General features: G+C 37.8%; 1 protein-coding gene across 3 annotated transcripts in view; it reads left to right on the forward strand.

Moving 5' to 3' along the window:
• LOC133526205 (potassium voltage-gated channel protein Shaw-like) overlaps nucleotides 1–17,667 on the forward strand; it is a 400,770-nt gene that overhangs the window by 168,810 nt on the left and 214,293 nt on the right. For all 3 annotated transcript variants that reach the window (XM_061862725.1, XM_061862724.1, XM_061862726.1), the window contains one exon: nucleotides 4,565–4,798. In XM_061862725.1, coding sequence (XP_061718709.1) covers nucleotides 4,565–4,798 — 234 coding nt within the window. The remainder of the gene's footprint in view (nucleotides 1–4,564; nucleotides 4,799–17,667) is intronic.

A 17,667-nucleotide genomic window follows, 5' to 3' on the forward strand; every position in this document is an offset into this window, starting at 1 on the left:
AAACCCCCTTTCATGAATGAATAACTCCCCGTCACGGCCCCGAGTGCCCGGCCTAAGGGGTGCTAAGAATCCCCGGGCGGCGAATTCCCAAAACACAACTGATACCCAGGCTAGGAAAATGGACACCGATTTGCTTATCATAAAGATTACAAGAAAAATAAACAGTAAAGATACTTCCTTTTAAATAAAATAAAAATTATTGAAATCGGTTCTCATGATAAAGAATTATCCCTGAAAAACCAACATACATACAGATCGCGCAAATTAGTTAGCCACAATTTGCCCATAGATGGCGCTGTACACAATTATGCTAATAGTATACTTCTGGTCACAAGTCTATTGTGATTATTAGTTACATGAAAAAATTTAAAGTTTGTACGGAACCCTTGGTGTGCGAGATAAACGAACTCGCACTTGATTGGTTTTTTCGGTAAATAATGTGTAATTTGGTGAGTCTACTGGGATATAGATATGGAAATTAAGATTTTCCGTTCTCGTTTGCAAAGGAGAATACAATAAATATTAAATTGTATTAATCCTTATACTGTACAACCAAAACAACCAACAGTAGAAATCTGCTTTGGAGCTGGAGAAAAATACACGTTGTAACACTTGGAACCCGAAAGATTTTAACCACGGACTTCTGAGTCCAAAAGAAGATAAAAATGTTACATGAGTTTAAGTAAATTTCGACAAAAATTTTTTTTTTTTTTTTCAAATTTTTGAATGTGTTTGTAAAAGTTAATGTTATGGTAAAACTAGCACTCAAACTGAATTTTGCGATTTTTTTTGTAAAACCTAGTTTTTGCATAGGTTACTTGTCGCTTTTTGATATCTATCAATAAGCATATTAGACTATGCCCCATAATGGCATCTTGGCTATCTAAAAGGCATTAAGTTACGATAAGAAGATGTTTTTTAGAATTCCGTACCTCAAAAGGAAAAACCGGAACCCTTATAGGACCACTCGTGCGTCTGTCTATCCGTCTGTCACAGCCTATTTGCTCCGAAACTACTGAACCAATAAAGTTGAAATTTGGTACACATTTATAAATCTGTGACCCAAAGCCGGACATTTAACTTATACAAATGAATATTAAACCTAGGGGCCACTTTTTGGGGGTAAACGAGAAAATTTAAAATTCAAGTTTTGAAAAATATATTGTGTGATATATCTAATGAAAGGGCTCATTGTGGGACTCTCAGATATTTTTTTTTAATAATTTTTAAATAATTAGTTTCAAAGTTAGTCAAGAAAATGGGCAAAAAAATTACCCCCCCCCCCTTTATTTCCGAAACTACCAGGTCTAAATCTTAAAAAAAAAAAAACATATAATAGTTCTTTACCTAAAGATTACAGGAAAATCTATTAGAAATCTAGAGTCAAGCGTAAGTCAGACTTAAGAAAAAAAATCTTAAGTTACGAGTAACACTAATAAAATTGTGTTACCAATTCTCGTGAAATTGTGTGAGTAGGTGTGATAGTTACATAGAACTTCTCTGTTGTTTCGTTTTTTTGGAAATGATTAATTATTTATTATATTTGAATAATGATGATGAAATGGATATTCCAATGTATGCATTTCCTTTGTTGTTTTTTATTTATTTGTTTAACATTTAGAATTTACTCTAAAACCATTTTAGACCAGTATTTTTTATACAATTGTTTTTATGTTTGACGATATTTTGTGAAATTCTTAGTATTTATTTGATCTGTATATTAATTCAATAGTATTATGGAATAATATTTACATCAATAAATTTATCTGATAATTAGCTTAAGATAAATTATATGTAATACTATCTTACTTGCTGGAACTACATGAATAAAGTATATTTGAACTTGTAGAAGTATCTCAATTCCAGGTATATTAGGAATCATTTAAAAAATCCAATTATACTTAATTTCGTAACGGTAACGAATATCTTCCGTACCCAAATCCGACTCGCACATCGTACCAGTGTACCAGTGTCGTATACTTGATATACCCAAACATGCAATCGTTAACAGACACGTACCCTGAATAGAAAAACATCTCAGATCGGAACGATTTAGTATTTGGAAAGGTTCTTAAGGAGCAATCAGCCGGCGGAGATGATCAATTAAGCGGATTTACTCTGAGTGGTCGGAATGTAGGTAACGAAATGTGTTTCATGATGTTTATTTATTATTTTACTGTGAAATTAACATAGCGATTTATTTTATTTGCTTTTACAATGTAAAATAATAATGTTTTTAAAACACTGATTTATTCTTTTACGATTTTTACAAAACCTGCTTACTGTTTTTCTACTTATAGTATTTTTTTTTCTCTGAAGACTAGTAAATAGAATTTAAGTATGGCTCAGGATTTCATTTTCTTTATGCTGTTAGCATGTATGTTAACATTATGTACTTAATAATGAACCTCCAGGTCTATCATTCTTAAGTATGTTAATTACTCTACATTGTACTACAAATCCATTTGTATATGTGACTGTTTGTGTTCTAAATAAAATAAAAAAATTATTAACTGACACAAACGGGACTTGTGGCGTCTCCGAGACCACGGGGACGCCGTCCTCGAAACGTCGGAGGTAAATTTTAAAACTTAATACGCGATTAAGTCCCGTTTGTGTTAGTTAATAATCGTACAGGCCTTGTACATCTTTACAGATGATTTAAGCAGCATCTATGATCTAGCGACAGCGCCGCTCGTGGCTATACAAACCGATTCTAGAACGGCATAGTAGTCGCCCACATTTATGGCAAATAAACTGAGGGTCCGCACCGACGCGACCCTCATCGCACATCTGTTTTAATGCCCGTTATCGGGCCAAGTTAATAATAATGTTTTTGTTTTTAACACTATAAGTATTGTCAACCCTTTCTTATGTTTATTTATACGACGACATTCGTAACAATTGTGTAAGCGATACTTTATAAAAATATTGTTGCTTTAATGAATTGGATTATATCAGACAATGAAAAGACTTTCTGATGGGAAATTTATTAGATTCAGTAAAAGATGCAGCTTAAATAAAAATAATAACTAAGATTGGCAACAGGCGGCCTCATTGTTGAAGAGTGATCTATTCCAGATATTTTTTAGTAGCTGAAACAAATCATTTAATCAAAAATAGTAGCTGTTGTAAAAATGTTATGTAGCCTACTTTTATACATAAAATTACAGCAACATAACATATACGATACGTAGATAGTGCCACTGAAATCAAATTACTATCTGTTATCAACACCTGGTGGACACCATCATCGTTATTTTCAAAAATATATAACTTTAAAAAACTATTGTTTTATTTTTATCGAGTAAATAATACTCAAAAACCTACAAAAACGCCATTCGCAGAAATATATCTTTTTAATAAAAAACCTTTACAAACAATAAATAAGAGCCTCTTCAAACAAAAGCTTTCATTTCCTTCTGCCCACTATTTGCTTTGCGGCAACTGAATTATTTGATCAAACACAATTTGACCTATTATTGTTTGGCCCGAACGTTTGTCCATTGATTTATTAATATGTCACTGATATTTTTATTAAGTTATTGTTGCTTTTGTTTATTTTGACAACAGCCTTTGGGAGCAATGGTTTCTTTTATCATCGTCGATATTGTGCACTCATTCGTTTTTTTTTCCATCGCCATCGGTTAGTAGTCCTCAACTGTGCGTTGCTCCAGAAACTTTCTCCCTCGCACAGCTAAACTGTGGAATGAACTGTCGCCTGCGGTATTTCCGGACCGATACGACCTTCAAACCAAGAAAAGAGCGTACCTTAAATGCCGGCAACGCACTTACAATCCCTTTGATGTTGCAGGTGTCCATGGGTGGCGTTAATCGCTTATCCTCAGGTGATCTATAAGCTCGTCTGCCTCCTGTATCATAAAAGTAAAATCTTAAATATGATACGATATATTACATATTGTTGAGTAAGCAATTATAATTGAGAGGAAAGAGGAAGACTGCTTCTCTATACAATCGTAGTCCTTATTTTCGTATCTGGATATTGACATTATGAAAAACATTTGTACATAATTTTATGTATATTAACTATAAATATGCCTCTTCGTGTTAATTTTTATTTTTTTTGATTAATATGACAGAGAGACAAATAACGGCTTTTATAAAACTGTTGTCGCTATTTTAGCATTGCATTTTGCGACGCTATAAAGAGACCTTGTCTGGTTGGTGCAATAATTTCAAGCCAAATATAACGTCTCTAAACTGCTGTTGGAACTTTAAGTTAGTTTAATCATATTTCAGATTCTACGATGATGCAACCCATTTTAGAAGCTCAAACTTCAATGTGAAACAATGTAGAATACTTGTGAGAATTCCAAGTTTTGCTCTGCATCCAGGTTGGACTACGGCCTCGCATGGATGCGCATCGCAAATAACGTATTGGACCTTCGGCCATAATGCACAAAGACACGCATTACACGTCGCTCACTCACTGTAGACGTTGCTCTGGTTGAGGATCCTCCAAACGGATTGAAATATGTTTAGAACTTATTACGTGAATAATCCATTTGGAATTATTCTAAATCACAATTTTTTGTTGTTCCAGGTGATATCCGCCCTTTCCGTCTTCTTCATCTGCGTGTCAGTCCTCTGCTTCTGCCTTAAGACCCATCCTGACCTTCGAGTGGCGTTGGTTTTACCAGTGGAGAACAACTCTCTGGAAACGGCGATAGTGGAGAGTCAGCCTTGGCTGAATCACGGGCAGCCGCATGTGGCGTTCTTCTACATTGAGCTGGTGTGTAACGTGTGGTTCACCGTCGAGCTCCTGGTTCGATCTGTGGTAAGTACCTAGTTATGTAAATTAATAGTCTTAGTATCTCGCGACAGTATCTCGCCCGGTTACTTTTTTTTCTAACGGTATTAGGGAGGAATGAGTAATCCATCTCGCGGGTGATATACTTACTGTCGTGGCGTTCCTGTGCTAAGCCTACAGTCTCACGGACGCGATATCGGGTCTGATATGTCGTTTTTGGCTGACAAGGCCATACCTGGGACTCCAGGAGTTAATTTACTTTCTTCAAGCAAAATAACTTATATGTCGGTTTTTAGACGCTCTCAATAATCAAATAGAAATTGACTATTGTTCTAGACCAGGCTAGTTCCTTGAGTTATTGAGTTCTTTGTGTTTTTTTTCCTACTAACGCGAAGCGCTAAGAACCACAACATTTTCGACTTTCGTCCCTGAAAATAGCTACGTAGTAACTAAGTTTAGCTGTAAAAAACCTTTATTATATCCTACAGCTACGAGTATTATATATAATCAAGAAACATCTGCTGGGTAGCTTGAGGCGAGTAGATTTTCAATTTTCCACTCTAATTTAAAGTTCGGTTTTTATCCGTCGAATTTTTCGTTGGAACGAAATGAACTTTTGAGGGTCTGACTTTATTTTTAGTTTTAAATGACATTCGGACGACTGCAGTAAAGTTATTGGTGCATTGCCGGTGCAAAGTGGCCGCTACGGAAATGAGAGACTTCATTATCGTCCTTAAGACACAGTAGGTTCAGTACAGGTTAGTTAAATTTTTGAAAAATCGTAGCGTTTTCTAGGGTTCCGTAGTCAAGTGATTGTTAGTGATAGAAAAGTGCAATTTGTCATGGATGCATAAATCATGTATGGAGACAGAACAGTGAAATAAATACTACAAAATTTTTTTTTTTGGGTGCCTCCCATAAAAAAGGTATTTTGTTTCGCTTTAACCCAATGGTGTGGGCCTATGGAATATTTTTGGATAATTCATTCAATACGAACAAGGGTCTCCAAAAATGTTTTTTTTTTTAAGTGAATATTTCGGAAGTTATCGCTCCGACAAAATGTGTCCCCTTTCTCTAACTTTTGCACTTTGGGTGCAAAAAATATGATAAAAATCATAACACAAAAACTTTATAAATAGGTAACTTCAAGGAAAACAATAGGGAACATAATCGGTAGAACCGTTTTTGAGTTATTGAAAGAAGTCTTCATAGTAAAAAGACGTACAAAGCGCTGCGATGGTGATACTTACAGAATGGTAACTACGGAACCCTACGCTGAGCATGGCCCGACGTGCTCACGGCCGATGTTTTAGGTTAAATACGGTTGCCAAAAATTTAATTAGCAATCTTGAGCCCTTTATCTAGTAACTTCATTGATTCGAAAGCAGTTCGCAGTGGCAGCATGGTTCCATTTTTATCGCTTGTCACTATGCCCGTCACTTTCGCACTTACATACTTGTTAGAACGTGACAGGCATGGTGACAAATGATAAAGAGCCGACCATCATAGCCCTACTGATTTCTTGACTTTCGCTCGATAGACAAAAATCACGAGCATAGGTCTAAAACGCTTCCAGATAGCCTGCTTCAAAGTTCTTCATTCTTTGTCTGACGAGGGCGTGACATTCACTCATTAGGTGTATTACTATTAGTCCTCTTCGCCACACATTCGACAATCGGTGTTATCGGAGTGTCCCATCTGGGCCAAAACTCCTTTGACACCGTAATGGCCAGTAATCACCCCTGTTATAATTACATATATGTGTCGCCACTTGCGCTGACACGCTAGTGGCGTCCTACCTCCCATTGACCAGCGGGCGTGCTGGTGCGGCGGCGGACACTCGGGACCGTCAAAAGATAGCCAAATACTGCTATCTCGGCGCTCAATACGAATTCGTCGCATCGAGACAGTTGGATCGTGGGCAGAGGGGCACAGATGCTCCAAAAGGCGCTGGCCAAACGGCTGACGGAGGCAGCGGGCGAGCGTGCGTGCAGCTTTCTTGCCCAGAGAATTGCAATCGCAATCCAGGCCGCGTAGCCAACGTTACAATCGTTGACGCTCCGTAGCGTAGCGTAGTCATCTCTCTCTATCACTCTTCTAAATTAGTGCGACTGTGACAGTTGCGTTTCGTTCGCCACGGAGCATGAGCGATAGGCACGTTGGCTACGCGGGCTGCACGGGAATTCTGCCTGCGTCATGGACATCCTGCCAACGGCGTAATATTTTGATAGGGATTTTAAATTTTTAGCTTGAGTTATTTTAATTGTAGTTAGTTCTAATTTTTTATACATGTTGTGAGTTTTGATTGAGATTTTATGCAAATAAATAGTATATGTGTCTGGTTAGGTTACTCTAGTGTGATATTAGTATTACTGTACGGGCACCATCAGTTTGAGTTTGACGTTAGTGAATATGTTAGTTTGACATTGCTAAGGCAGTCGTGCCTTACTACAACTACATACTCGTATCAATGAACACTATTAAAATTTATAAAAAAAAACTGTCAAATTTAAAATATTTTTTTAATTCGTTAATCCTATTCACAATTATTTTTTATTAAAAATAGACATCATTTAACACCAGAGAGAGACAAAATATAAATATCACAAACTTTTAATTCAACTTCACAATGAAAAATGTGAGAGAAATTTATATATTGAAATACAACTTCAGCGCAACAAACGGATTCATAAATATCCGAAACTCGCTTGTGTAAATCAAATATTCGTCGGTTTTATATGAATAAGTAAAACAATTATGGCCGTGCATATCAGAGAGGACATTTAATATTAATGTCGAATATTGCAGTTTCATTCTTTTTTTACAGCCGTCAAAAACCAAGTAGAAGTAAAGACTGGTAGTCACTATACTTTACGTTCCTTGTTTGTTGTAGATAACGTGTTTGCGAGAACGCAGTTGTATATTTTATACACATTTGACCTTCGATTAATACCGTTAAATATACTTTTACTTTACTTTACGGCGTTACGAAGTTAAACGTAAAGTATTTAATCCCTCTACAAAACTTCTTATACGCATACGTTACGGCGTTACAGCTTATTTTATCCTCTAGACGCCCACACGTAATAATTTGTGTGAATATTATTGTCGTATGGTTACTCTAACTATTACTCAACAATGGAGGTAGTTGCAGGTACTCTGATCTGACCGATCCTTCACGATGTGTTCTCTTTGACTGCCTCGACCCAAATGAACGAGCCTGTCCAACTAGCTCCGTGTCCCCACCTACCTACCGTGTGGCCAGTAGTATAATGTTATTTTCCCAACTACCCCTGTATTAATCGGGGTAATGCTTATTGCATTACCCCGTCTCCATCATCAGATCAGCTTGATGGTACCATAATATTGCATTGTCACCCGACTTACATATGTAGGAAAATTTTCAGCTTCATCGGAAACCGGGAAGTGGGTCAAATTTAGCTTGCAATATTTGTCCCATACATACTAACAGGGCAAGTTAAATAAAAGCTTTAAAAAAAGTAGGAAAGGAGTACTATGAATACGCAAACTTAAATTGACAGTCTTTATTATGTACTCGTCTGCATACTGACATTTCATGAACAATATAAATTGCAGGTATTTCCGGTCCGTTGGATTATTACTCTACGAAGCCTTAAATAATGAACTCGGTGCTTTTCAGTATATAACTGACAATACAGAATTCGATTTTGCAACACAATTTCAAGTATTTTTAATCAAAATTTAATGGAATTCTCTCGCTTTGTGAAAGGGAGCAGGGTTCGGTACCGGTTTCTAAAATACTGGTTTACTTCGGGTTCCCTCCGAACATTCATTCATACGGAGAAACCGGTTTTTATTGTTTCAAACCGGTTATTTTTGACAAGAACTGTTCTTATAAAAACCGGTTTAAAAATAACGGTTTTTCGAGCTAAACCGAAATTAAAAAGTTTGGCGCCAAGTGCATGATAACGGTTTGGAAAAACCAGTTTCCGAGCCATGAGAGAAAGTGAAGAGGGGTTGGTTGTTAAAACATTTGCGATATCCAAATAGAAAAATTTAATTAAAAATACTAGAACTGTATTATTAAAATATACATTACGAGGAAGTGGAAGACCGCCTGCCACTTGGCTGATGACAATCAAAAAAGACATGAAAGATGTTAATACAGAACGATGAAATAGCCAAAAATCGTGTAATATGGAGGAAATCTTTTTCCTCCATAATACACGAAAGAAAGGCCGAGCTCAAGTAAATGGGAAAAAAGGTCAAGGAGGTAGAAGATAGAGGTCGAAGGAGGTAGGAAGGGATCTATTAGAGCAGAGCCCAACTGGGGAAGTACCGCCACCTTACAGAAAACCGCAGCCAAATAACACTAGACCCTACTCATAGTGTTGTGTCCCTGCCGGTGAGTAAGGTTGCCATAGCTCAACGAGGGTGCGGAGTGTTAGGGTCGGCAAGGCGCATGTGACACCTCTGGAGTTGCAAGCGTCCATAGGCTACGGAAACTGCTTACCATCAGGCAGGCCGTATGCTTGTTTGCCACCGACGTAGTATCTTCTTCTTCCTCGCGTTGTCCCGGCATTTTGCCACGGCTCATGGGAGCCTGGGGTCCGCTTGACAACTAATCCCAAGATGTGGCGTAGGCACTAGTTTTTTACGAAAGCGACTGCCATCTGACCTTCCAACCCAGAGGATAAACTAGGCCTTGTTGGGATTAGTCCGGTTTCCTCACGATGTTTTCCTTCACCGAAAAGCGACTGGTAAATATCAAATGATATTTCGTACATAAATTCCGAAAAACTCATTGGTACGAGCCGGGGTTTGAACCCGCGACCTCCGGATTGCAAGTCGCACGCTCTTACCGCTAGGCCACCAGCGCTTGCCACCGACGTAGTATAAAAAAATATATTTCGGAGCTAATAGGAGGTCTATAAATTTCCCACTTAATACGCCATTTTACCCCTTGTTCCTCGTACATAACCGAGTTACATTACCAGCAATGTACAAGGAAAAAATATTCTTCGCACAAAACCGGGTAATGTATTAAGAAATATTTTTTCTTTGTACATTACCGTTAACATTTCCAGTTTTGTACGAGGATGTAAATATTCTTCCTACATTACTTGGTTTTGCTCAAAGAAATCTTTATTCCGTGTACATGTAATTGTTTTAAAAATTGTTACTAAAGAGGACATAACATTAACAGTCCATGAAAGTTTTGTCAATACATATAAGCGTATGGTGCGTCCACGGTTTCACATCGACAACTCAGGTTTTGTGAATGTTTTTAAACTGCAGCAGTAACTAGGTTTTTATTAGGGTTCCGTAGTCAACTAGGAACCCTTATAGTTTCGCTATGTCTGTCCGTCCGTCCGTACGTCCGTCTGGCTGTCCGAGGCTTTGCTCTGTGATTGTTAGTGCTAGGAAGCTGAAATTTGGTATGGATATATAAATCAATAAAAATCGATCGATTTTGTTTTATGTATTTAAATAATAATATATATATAGATTAAGTTCATTGGGCAACTACAGGACCCTACACTGAGCATGGCCCGACATGCTCTTGGCCAATTTATTTATTTATTGTTTACTCGCAGAACCTCCTTGGTTTTGTACATGGAATAAAGGTTTCTTTGAGCAAAACCAAGTAATATAGGAAGAATATTTACATCCTCGTACAAAACTGGTAATGTTATCGGTAATGTGCAAAGAAAAAATATTTCTTAATACATTACCCGGTTTTGTGCGAAGAATATTTTTTCCTTGTACATTGCTGGTAATGTAACTCGGTTATGTACGAGGAACAAGGGCATTTTACATTGGTTTCTCATTGTATACATTTTTTTTTTCACAATCAATGCGCTTTCCTGCTGAAGAAGCATCTTTAACATGGTCCTTAAGAAATCTTTTTAAGCATGTGTTACTTGCATTTCGTTATTAATCCGTTTTCTATTATTTAGAACATCTTTCCATTGAAACAAAAGTTTTCTTAAAATAGGTCAAGGCTCTGCGCTAGCCAGCATAATATATTACCCACTTAAATGCTCATAAATTAAACTATTCAGTAGAGAAAATGGTTACCATTTTTTACGCAATTAAACGAAATTATAGCTCTCTAGAATCTTACTGAAGAGGAAAGGGGACGATCGATTCTCCATACAAACTTAGTCCTCATTTTCCTCCCTGGATGTTGACATTATGGAAAATATTTATACACAATTTGATGTTTTTTAGTCATAGCTATGCCCAACCGTTTGATTTTTTTCGTTTTTTTAATTATTATAAAATTAAGAGCAAAAAACAGGTTTCATACAAAATTTTAAACGCTCCTGAATCAATAGGTAAAGAAAAGCTCGAAAAAAATGAAAAGGTCGGGACATAGCCATGATTAAAATACATCAAATTGTGTAAGAATATATAAAAAAATATTAATATCAAGAGAAGAAAATGGGGACTACGTTTGTATGGAAAGGCGGTTTTGGGACGAATTCCCCTTTCGTCTTAGTTTATTAAAGTGTCACCACTTTCAAGTTGATCGCGAATCGAAACGCGGTCAAGTTGTAATACTAAGAGCCAACCCTTAAATCGCAAAGAAAATGGACTCTCCCAAAGGAAATTTCAACATCCGACCAGCAAAATGTATGAAACAGTAATTTTTTTTTCGCGGTTTCAGGGTTGGACCGAAACATTAAAGGGTTTAAGTAGATTATTGCTTTACGTCCAGATATAAATAAATGAATAAATATTATAGGACATTATTACACAAATTGACTAAGTCCCACAGTAAACTCAATAAGGCTTGTGTTGAGGGTACTTAGACAACGATATATATAAATAATAATATATTTTTTTTTATAAATACTTAAATACATAGAAAACACCCATGACTCAGGAACAAATATCCATGCTCATCACACAAATACATTCCCTTACCAGGATTTGAACCCAGGACCATCAGCTTCGTAGGCAGGGTCACTACCCACTAGGCCAAACCGGTCGTCAAAAGTTTTGAGGCTGTAATACCTGTAATACTGCGGCACTTTGTTATTCGCTATGTGCACGACTGTCACGCAACCTAGCATCCGCAAAAGGCGAAAACGTCGGTTAAACGTCATCGTCAAGCAAGCAAGTATGGAACGTAGAGGTAAGGAATGCAATCTCCATGCATCAAAGTGTCCGTCAAAAAACCTTAAATAGGTGGCGCTACAATGCCTAGAATATTTGAAAAATAAAAACCGGCCAAGAGCATGTCGGGCCATGCTGAGAGTAGGGTTCTATAGTTACTCTTCCGTCACAATAAGCTAAACTGGAGCTTAAAGTATGGTAGATTGTTAACCAAGGGATGAACTGTGGGTGTACGTCTTTTTGCTATGAAGGGGAAACATTTTTCGATAACAGCTAAACTGATCAAATCCGCTATAGTTTTCATTTAATTTGTTTCTTAAGCTCTACTTCCAAGATTTTTTTCATATTTATTGGACCTATGGTTCAAAAGTTAGAGGGGGGGGGGGGGGTACAGATTTTTTTTTCTTTCGGAGCAATTATCTCCGAATATATTCACTTTATCAAGAAATGTTTGTTGAAGACTCCTATTAGTTTTGAAAGACCTTTCCAACGATATCCCACACTGTAGGGTTGCAGCAAAAAATAATTTTCACCCCCACTTTACGTGTAGGGGAGGTACCCTAAAGAAAATTAAATTTTTAGATTTTATTGTACGACTTTGTCGGCTTTATTGATTTATATATCCATGCCAAATTTAAGCTTTCTAGCGCTAACGACCACGGAGCAAAGCCTCGGACAGACAGACAGACAGACAGACGGACATGGCGAAACAATAAGGGTTCCTAGTTGACTACGGAACCCTAAAAAGAACAAATCATAGGCAGCGCACTTCACTCCGTCAATAACGCCTAGGTACGGAAAGTGGAGGTAAGGAAATAAATCTCCATGTACCAAAAAGTGTCATCAAAAAACCATAAATAGGTGGCGCTACAATACCTAGAATCCTTGAACAAAAAAATCAAATCATAGACAGCGCACTTCACTCCGTCAATAGCGCCTAGGTTCTTAGCTACTCTAGCGCTACTCTGGAGAGATTTGAAACTATTATTTATAGCTGACAGCTGGACACTTTTGCAACAGTTCTACCATAAGAGATGTCACTCCTCTTAATTCCACACTCCATACGCCTAGGTTCTTAGCTACTCTAGCGCTATTCTGGAGAGATTTGGAACTATTCTTTACAGCTGATAGCTGGACACTTTAGCAACAGTTCTGCCTATGGATATTGCATTACCTGTACCTTCCATACAAGCTAGCTTATCTGTGCTCATTTACATATTTCAATGGTCATTGACAAAATACCGTTTAATAAGGTGCTCTGAATATAGTGAACATCCAAAGTGGACGTTTTCCGCGAATAAAAAGAGGCTTGTCATCTCATTATTTCTTTGGAACTTGGATTGTTGGGGAATAATAATGGGCAGGAATACGTCTTTGTCGGGATATATTTGCCTTTTTCTGGTGTGCAAGTAATTTAGGTAAGCGAATACATATATTGTACTCGTATGTAATGAAGTAGGAAATTATTATTATTGTTATTGTCCTTTTTGTTGATTATCTGGTGATTTGTACTGTTGTATACGATGCGCAAGTAGTGTAATAATCTACTATATATATGTATTTTATATAAATGCATACAATAACCTAAAACTTTTTTTTTTAATGTATCCTGACTGATTCATCAACGCAGAGCCGAAACTCCAAAAGCTTAAAAGTTGAAATTTGCACCCTTTGTTGCCTTTATAAAGTGTACAAAAGATAAGAAAAGGTTTTGAAAAATTAATACCCTATTGGGGTTTAAAAGGGATTGAAAGCTTGTAACAATTCAGCGTGGAAATGTGGCCAGCGTTATGGGCACCCTTCCGCAGGGGACAGATCTAGGGGACCTTTGATAGATGATTACGATAGATATTTAGTTCATATTTAATTTTAGTAATGATTTGTTCACTGTTTGACGTATTATCTTAATTTATTTACTGAATGATTATCTCTGAAATAAATTATTTGTATAAGAATTAACATTTACAATAGCCTCACCAACAAGCAAACTTTCATACAATAAATCATTTCCAATTAATGTAACAGATTACACACAAATACGTATTGTAGGTCTTAATTACAAATAGCTTAGCTCACGATAACCAACTTAAATTTGCGGCCGTCTAAACTCCCATTAGACATTAACTTTTGGCTATTAGTGGCGAATTTACGTTGATATTAATTTGGGTAGCCGCAAGCTTAAGTTAGTCAAACGGTACGTGATTAATTACCCAATGTTACTCCAGGGACTAAGTGAAGATTGAAAATAGAAAGCTCTTATCTCTTTGAAAGCGTCGTTATAAAACCAACCTTATTTCTATAAGATTAAGGTTTAAAATTGGCCTAATTATCGAAGTATGATAAGGAATTTTGGATGTTATTTGAGAAATTTGCGTTAGACTTTTAGTAAAGTTGTCATTTGCGTTACACAGCGTAACTTGATATCTTTGAGGCGTTAGCTCAAAGATCTTAATGATGCGCGTAATGACATCTCGTCTTTATGACATTATAGTCGAGAATATTCTACACACATCTTCATTATTAACGAGTTAATGGCGTTGCGTAATAATACTAATTAGGTTTGGTTTTTGGGGAAACTTACACAACAGGTAATTAACTAAGTGGTTTCAGAATTTGATGATGATGTGATCCTGTTATCCCTCATTAGGGACATAGGGCTCGCAGAAGAATTTTCCATTTGGCTCGATTCTGAGCGGCTACTTCCAGCTCTTTCCAGTCGAGTCCAGTTGAGCCAGCCTCCTTCTCAAGTGATCGTCTCCATGTGGTACGAGGCCGCCCTGACCGTCTACTTTCAGTCGATTGCCAGCGGAGACCCTGCTTGGACAGGTGGTTGTCCGGTCTACGGAGCGTGTGATTTAGGCCGGCGCCCCACTGCTGCGCACGCTACATCCACGGCCCACGTTTTAATACAAACCGTGGGCAAGCCCACGAAATTTTGTATAGGAACGTGGGTCGTGTACATAGCGTGCGCTGCAGTGGGGCACCGGCCTTATAGTGCTTCTTCTCGCATGGTTACTCTAAACTATTACTACTACAACAATCGGGATACTTGCAGGTACTCTGACCTAACCAGTTCATTACGATGCGTCCTCTTTGACGGCCTCAACCCAAGTGAACGAGCCTGTCCAACATTTACCGTGTCCCCACCACTTGCTAAAACTACCGTGTTGCCAACAGTATAACGTTATTTTCCCAACTACCCCTGTATTCATCGGGGTAACATAATAATGTTGTCACAGTTTAATTATTATTTAACTGCTATCTTAAATGTGAACATATATAAATCATGACATTTGACCGATCCATCGCCATTTCCTTACAAGGATTTCCTGGCCTGTGGGTTTCTGGTCAGTCATCTGCCACAATCTGACGTTTGAGATAGTTCGTGGCCAGGAAATCCCTAAGATGCGTCGCAGGCACTTGTTTAAAAACCTGCAGCCGATAAAGGACCAGCATCAGTATTTAAAGGACCGAAATTGAGGAAAGTTGACGATCTTGTGGGTCTGGCCTAGTAGGTAGTGACCCTGCCTTTGAAGCCGATGGTCCCAGGTTCAAATCCTGGTAAGGGCATTCATTCGTGTGATGAGCACGGACATTTGTTTCTAAGTCATGCGTGTTTTCTATGTATTTAAGTATTTATATAATATTTCGTTGTCTAAAGTCCCACTACAAGCCTTATTGAGCTTACTGACACAGACTTAGTCAATTTGCGTAATAATGTCATATAATAATTATAAATACACAAATATCTTACGTCATCTTATGTCTTATTTGTCTTACGGCAATATCATTAGCTAATTTTTTACAGTCAAGGTAATATATATCGATACGGACAAATTGCCAAAAATATGTATACACTACTTTAATGTATGGACAATAAGGTCATGTATACGTATTTTTGGCACTTTGTCCGTGTCAATATTTAATACTTTGACTGTACTAAAATCATACTGCTATGGTATACGGAGTAACGATATACAAATAATAATACTGTGTGATTTTTTCATAGATTTTCCCTTATTAAAAATGTGTAAAAATTAAATACAAAACGACAATTTTATTGGGGGTTCCGTATCCAAAGAGTAAAACGGGATTCTATTACTAAGAATCTACTGTCCGTCCGTCCGTCCGTCCGTCTGTCCGTCTGTCACCACGCTTGAAACTTTCACTGGTATTTCTGTTGGGTGAGTCCGACTCACACTTGTACGGTTTTTTGAAATTAAATTGCATATTTACCGTTTCATTACGAAGGCGTCCGGTTTTAAATCTCATAGCTCAGAATTTAGGCCATCGCTTTCCCACAACAGCCTAGTTCGTTTTAGATTTCATCAACTCTCAATAGTCCTTACATTGAGAGTCCGTGTCAAAGGAGTGGAGCAGTGTATGGGGTTAGGAGCTGCCCTAATTCCTACCCCCACTGTGGTCGAGACTTATGTTTTGGTATCCATTTGTCTCCTGCCTCAAGGCGTGAAGTTGCCTAATCATGGCAGTCCGCTGAGGCATTTACGGTTGAAGCTACATACTCGTAGAAGCCCTAAGCCCTAGAGGCCTGACAAGTCCAGGCTGAGCCTGGTAAGAAGCTACTGTGGCGGGTGCTGCCTCTGCGTGCGTGCAATGACTCGGACATAGGCAGCATCCGCTCGGTGTACCCCTTACATTTATTTTATTAAAGTGTCTTAAGGGCCTCTATGTGTTAGCTTTGGCTCCGCGCACGCCTGTCAAATGTCTGGAACACCATTGTTCTGTGATAGGAAAGTAATGTTTAACACCTTCACTACGGGAATTAGAGTAACTCGTAATTAAGTATTATTTGCATGGGGTCTTCCGACCCCATACCGCATTGGACTTTTTTATTAACATACTTTTTGCGCGTGTAACAAGGCCAGATATATTATAAATGTCCTCGTTTGCCGAATCTCTCAAGCCAGCAATGGGCACTACAGTTAGGCAACTCTCGGCTAGTAGTAGATCAGTTTATGAAAAGACTAATTAATTCCTTATATGTGACAATCCATATCAAAAGGGACCTTATGGCATTAGTATTGGCGCTAATAATGGCGTAAGCGCCGACCGCCATAATAGGTCCCTTTTGATAAGGACTGTCACATATATTATGAATGCGAAAGTGTGTCTATCTGTCTGTTACCTCCGCACGCTTTAACCACTGGACGTATTTAGATATTTGGTATGTATATATTTTGAGGCCCGGGGAAGGATAAGATAGATTTTATCATCATCATCATCATTCAACTCAAACAATGTTGCAGGCTCGTTTTCGCTCGGACTAAAACTAACTAGGTATCTAATTAAACTATCTCGGATAAAATGGGTTTTTGTATTCCCTTGACGTTTAATCTACTATATTGTGGCTACTAATAACATACCGTTTTCCTAACTTCTTGGCTGTGCTACAAGGCTACGTATAAATGCCCTCGTTTGCCGAACTAATCGTTCAAGCCTCCCCGGGGGTACAGTTAGGCAACTCTCGGTTAGTTAGTGATATCCTGATTTACTTTGTTAGTTTCGAAGAGATCAGTTTATAAAAAAGACTACTTATGGTTTCCACAAAAAGGTCGGTTGGGGACGTGTCGCGTATGGCAGCTATCTAAATACGCTACAGAAATCTGTATTATAAGTATGTACCATTGAATTTAAATCTAGTTTATCAAACATTATCATGCCAAATATCGGCTTCACCACGGCTTCACACAGGTTTTAGTGTGTTTAACCTCCTTAAGACGAAGTAACCAACGATTCCTTTCACGGCTATCCATTACAAATTTAACCTC

Source organism: Cydia pomonella, chromosome 16 (genome assembly GCF_033807575.1).
Source record: "Cydia pomonella isolate Wapato2018A chromosome 16, ilCydPomo1, whole genome shotgun sequence".
Lineage (NCBI taxonomy): Eukaryota > Metazoa > Arthropoda > Insecta > Lepidoptera > Tortricidae > Cydia > Cydia pomonella.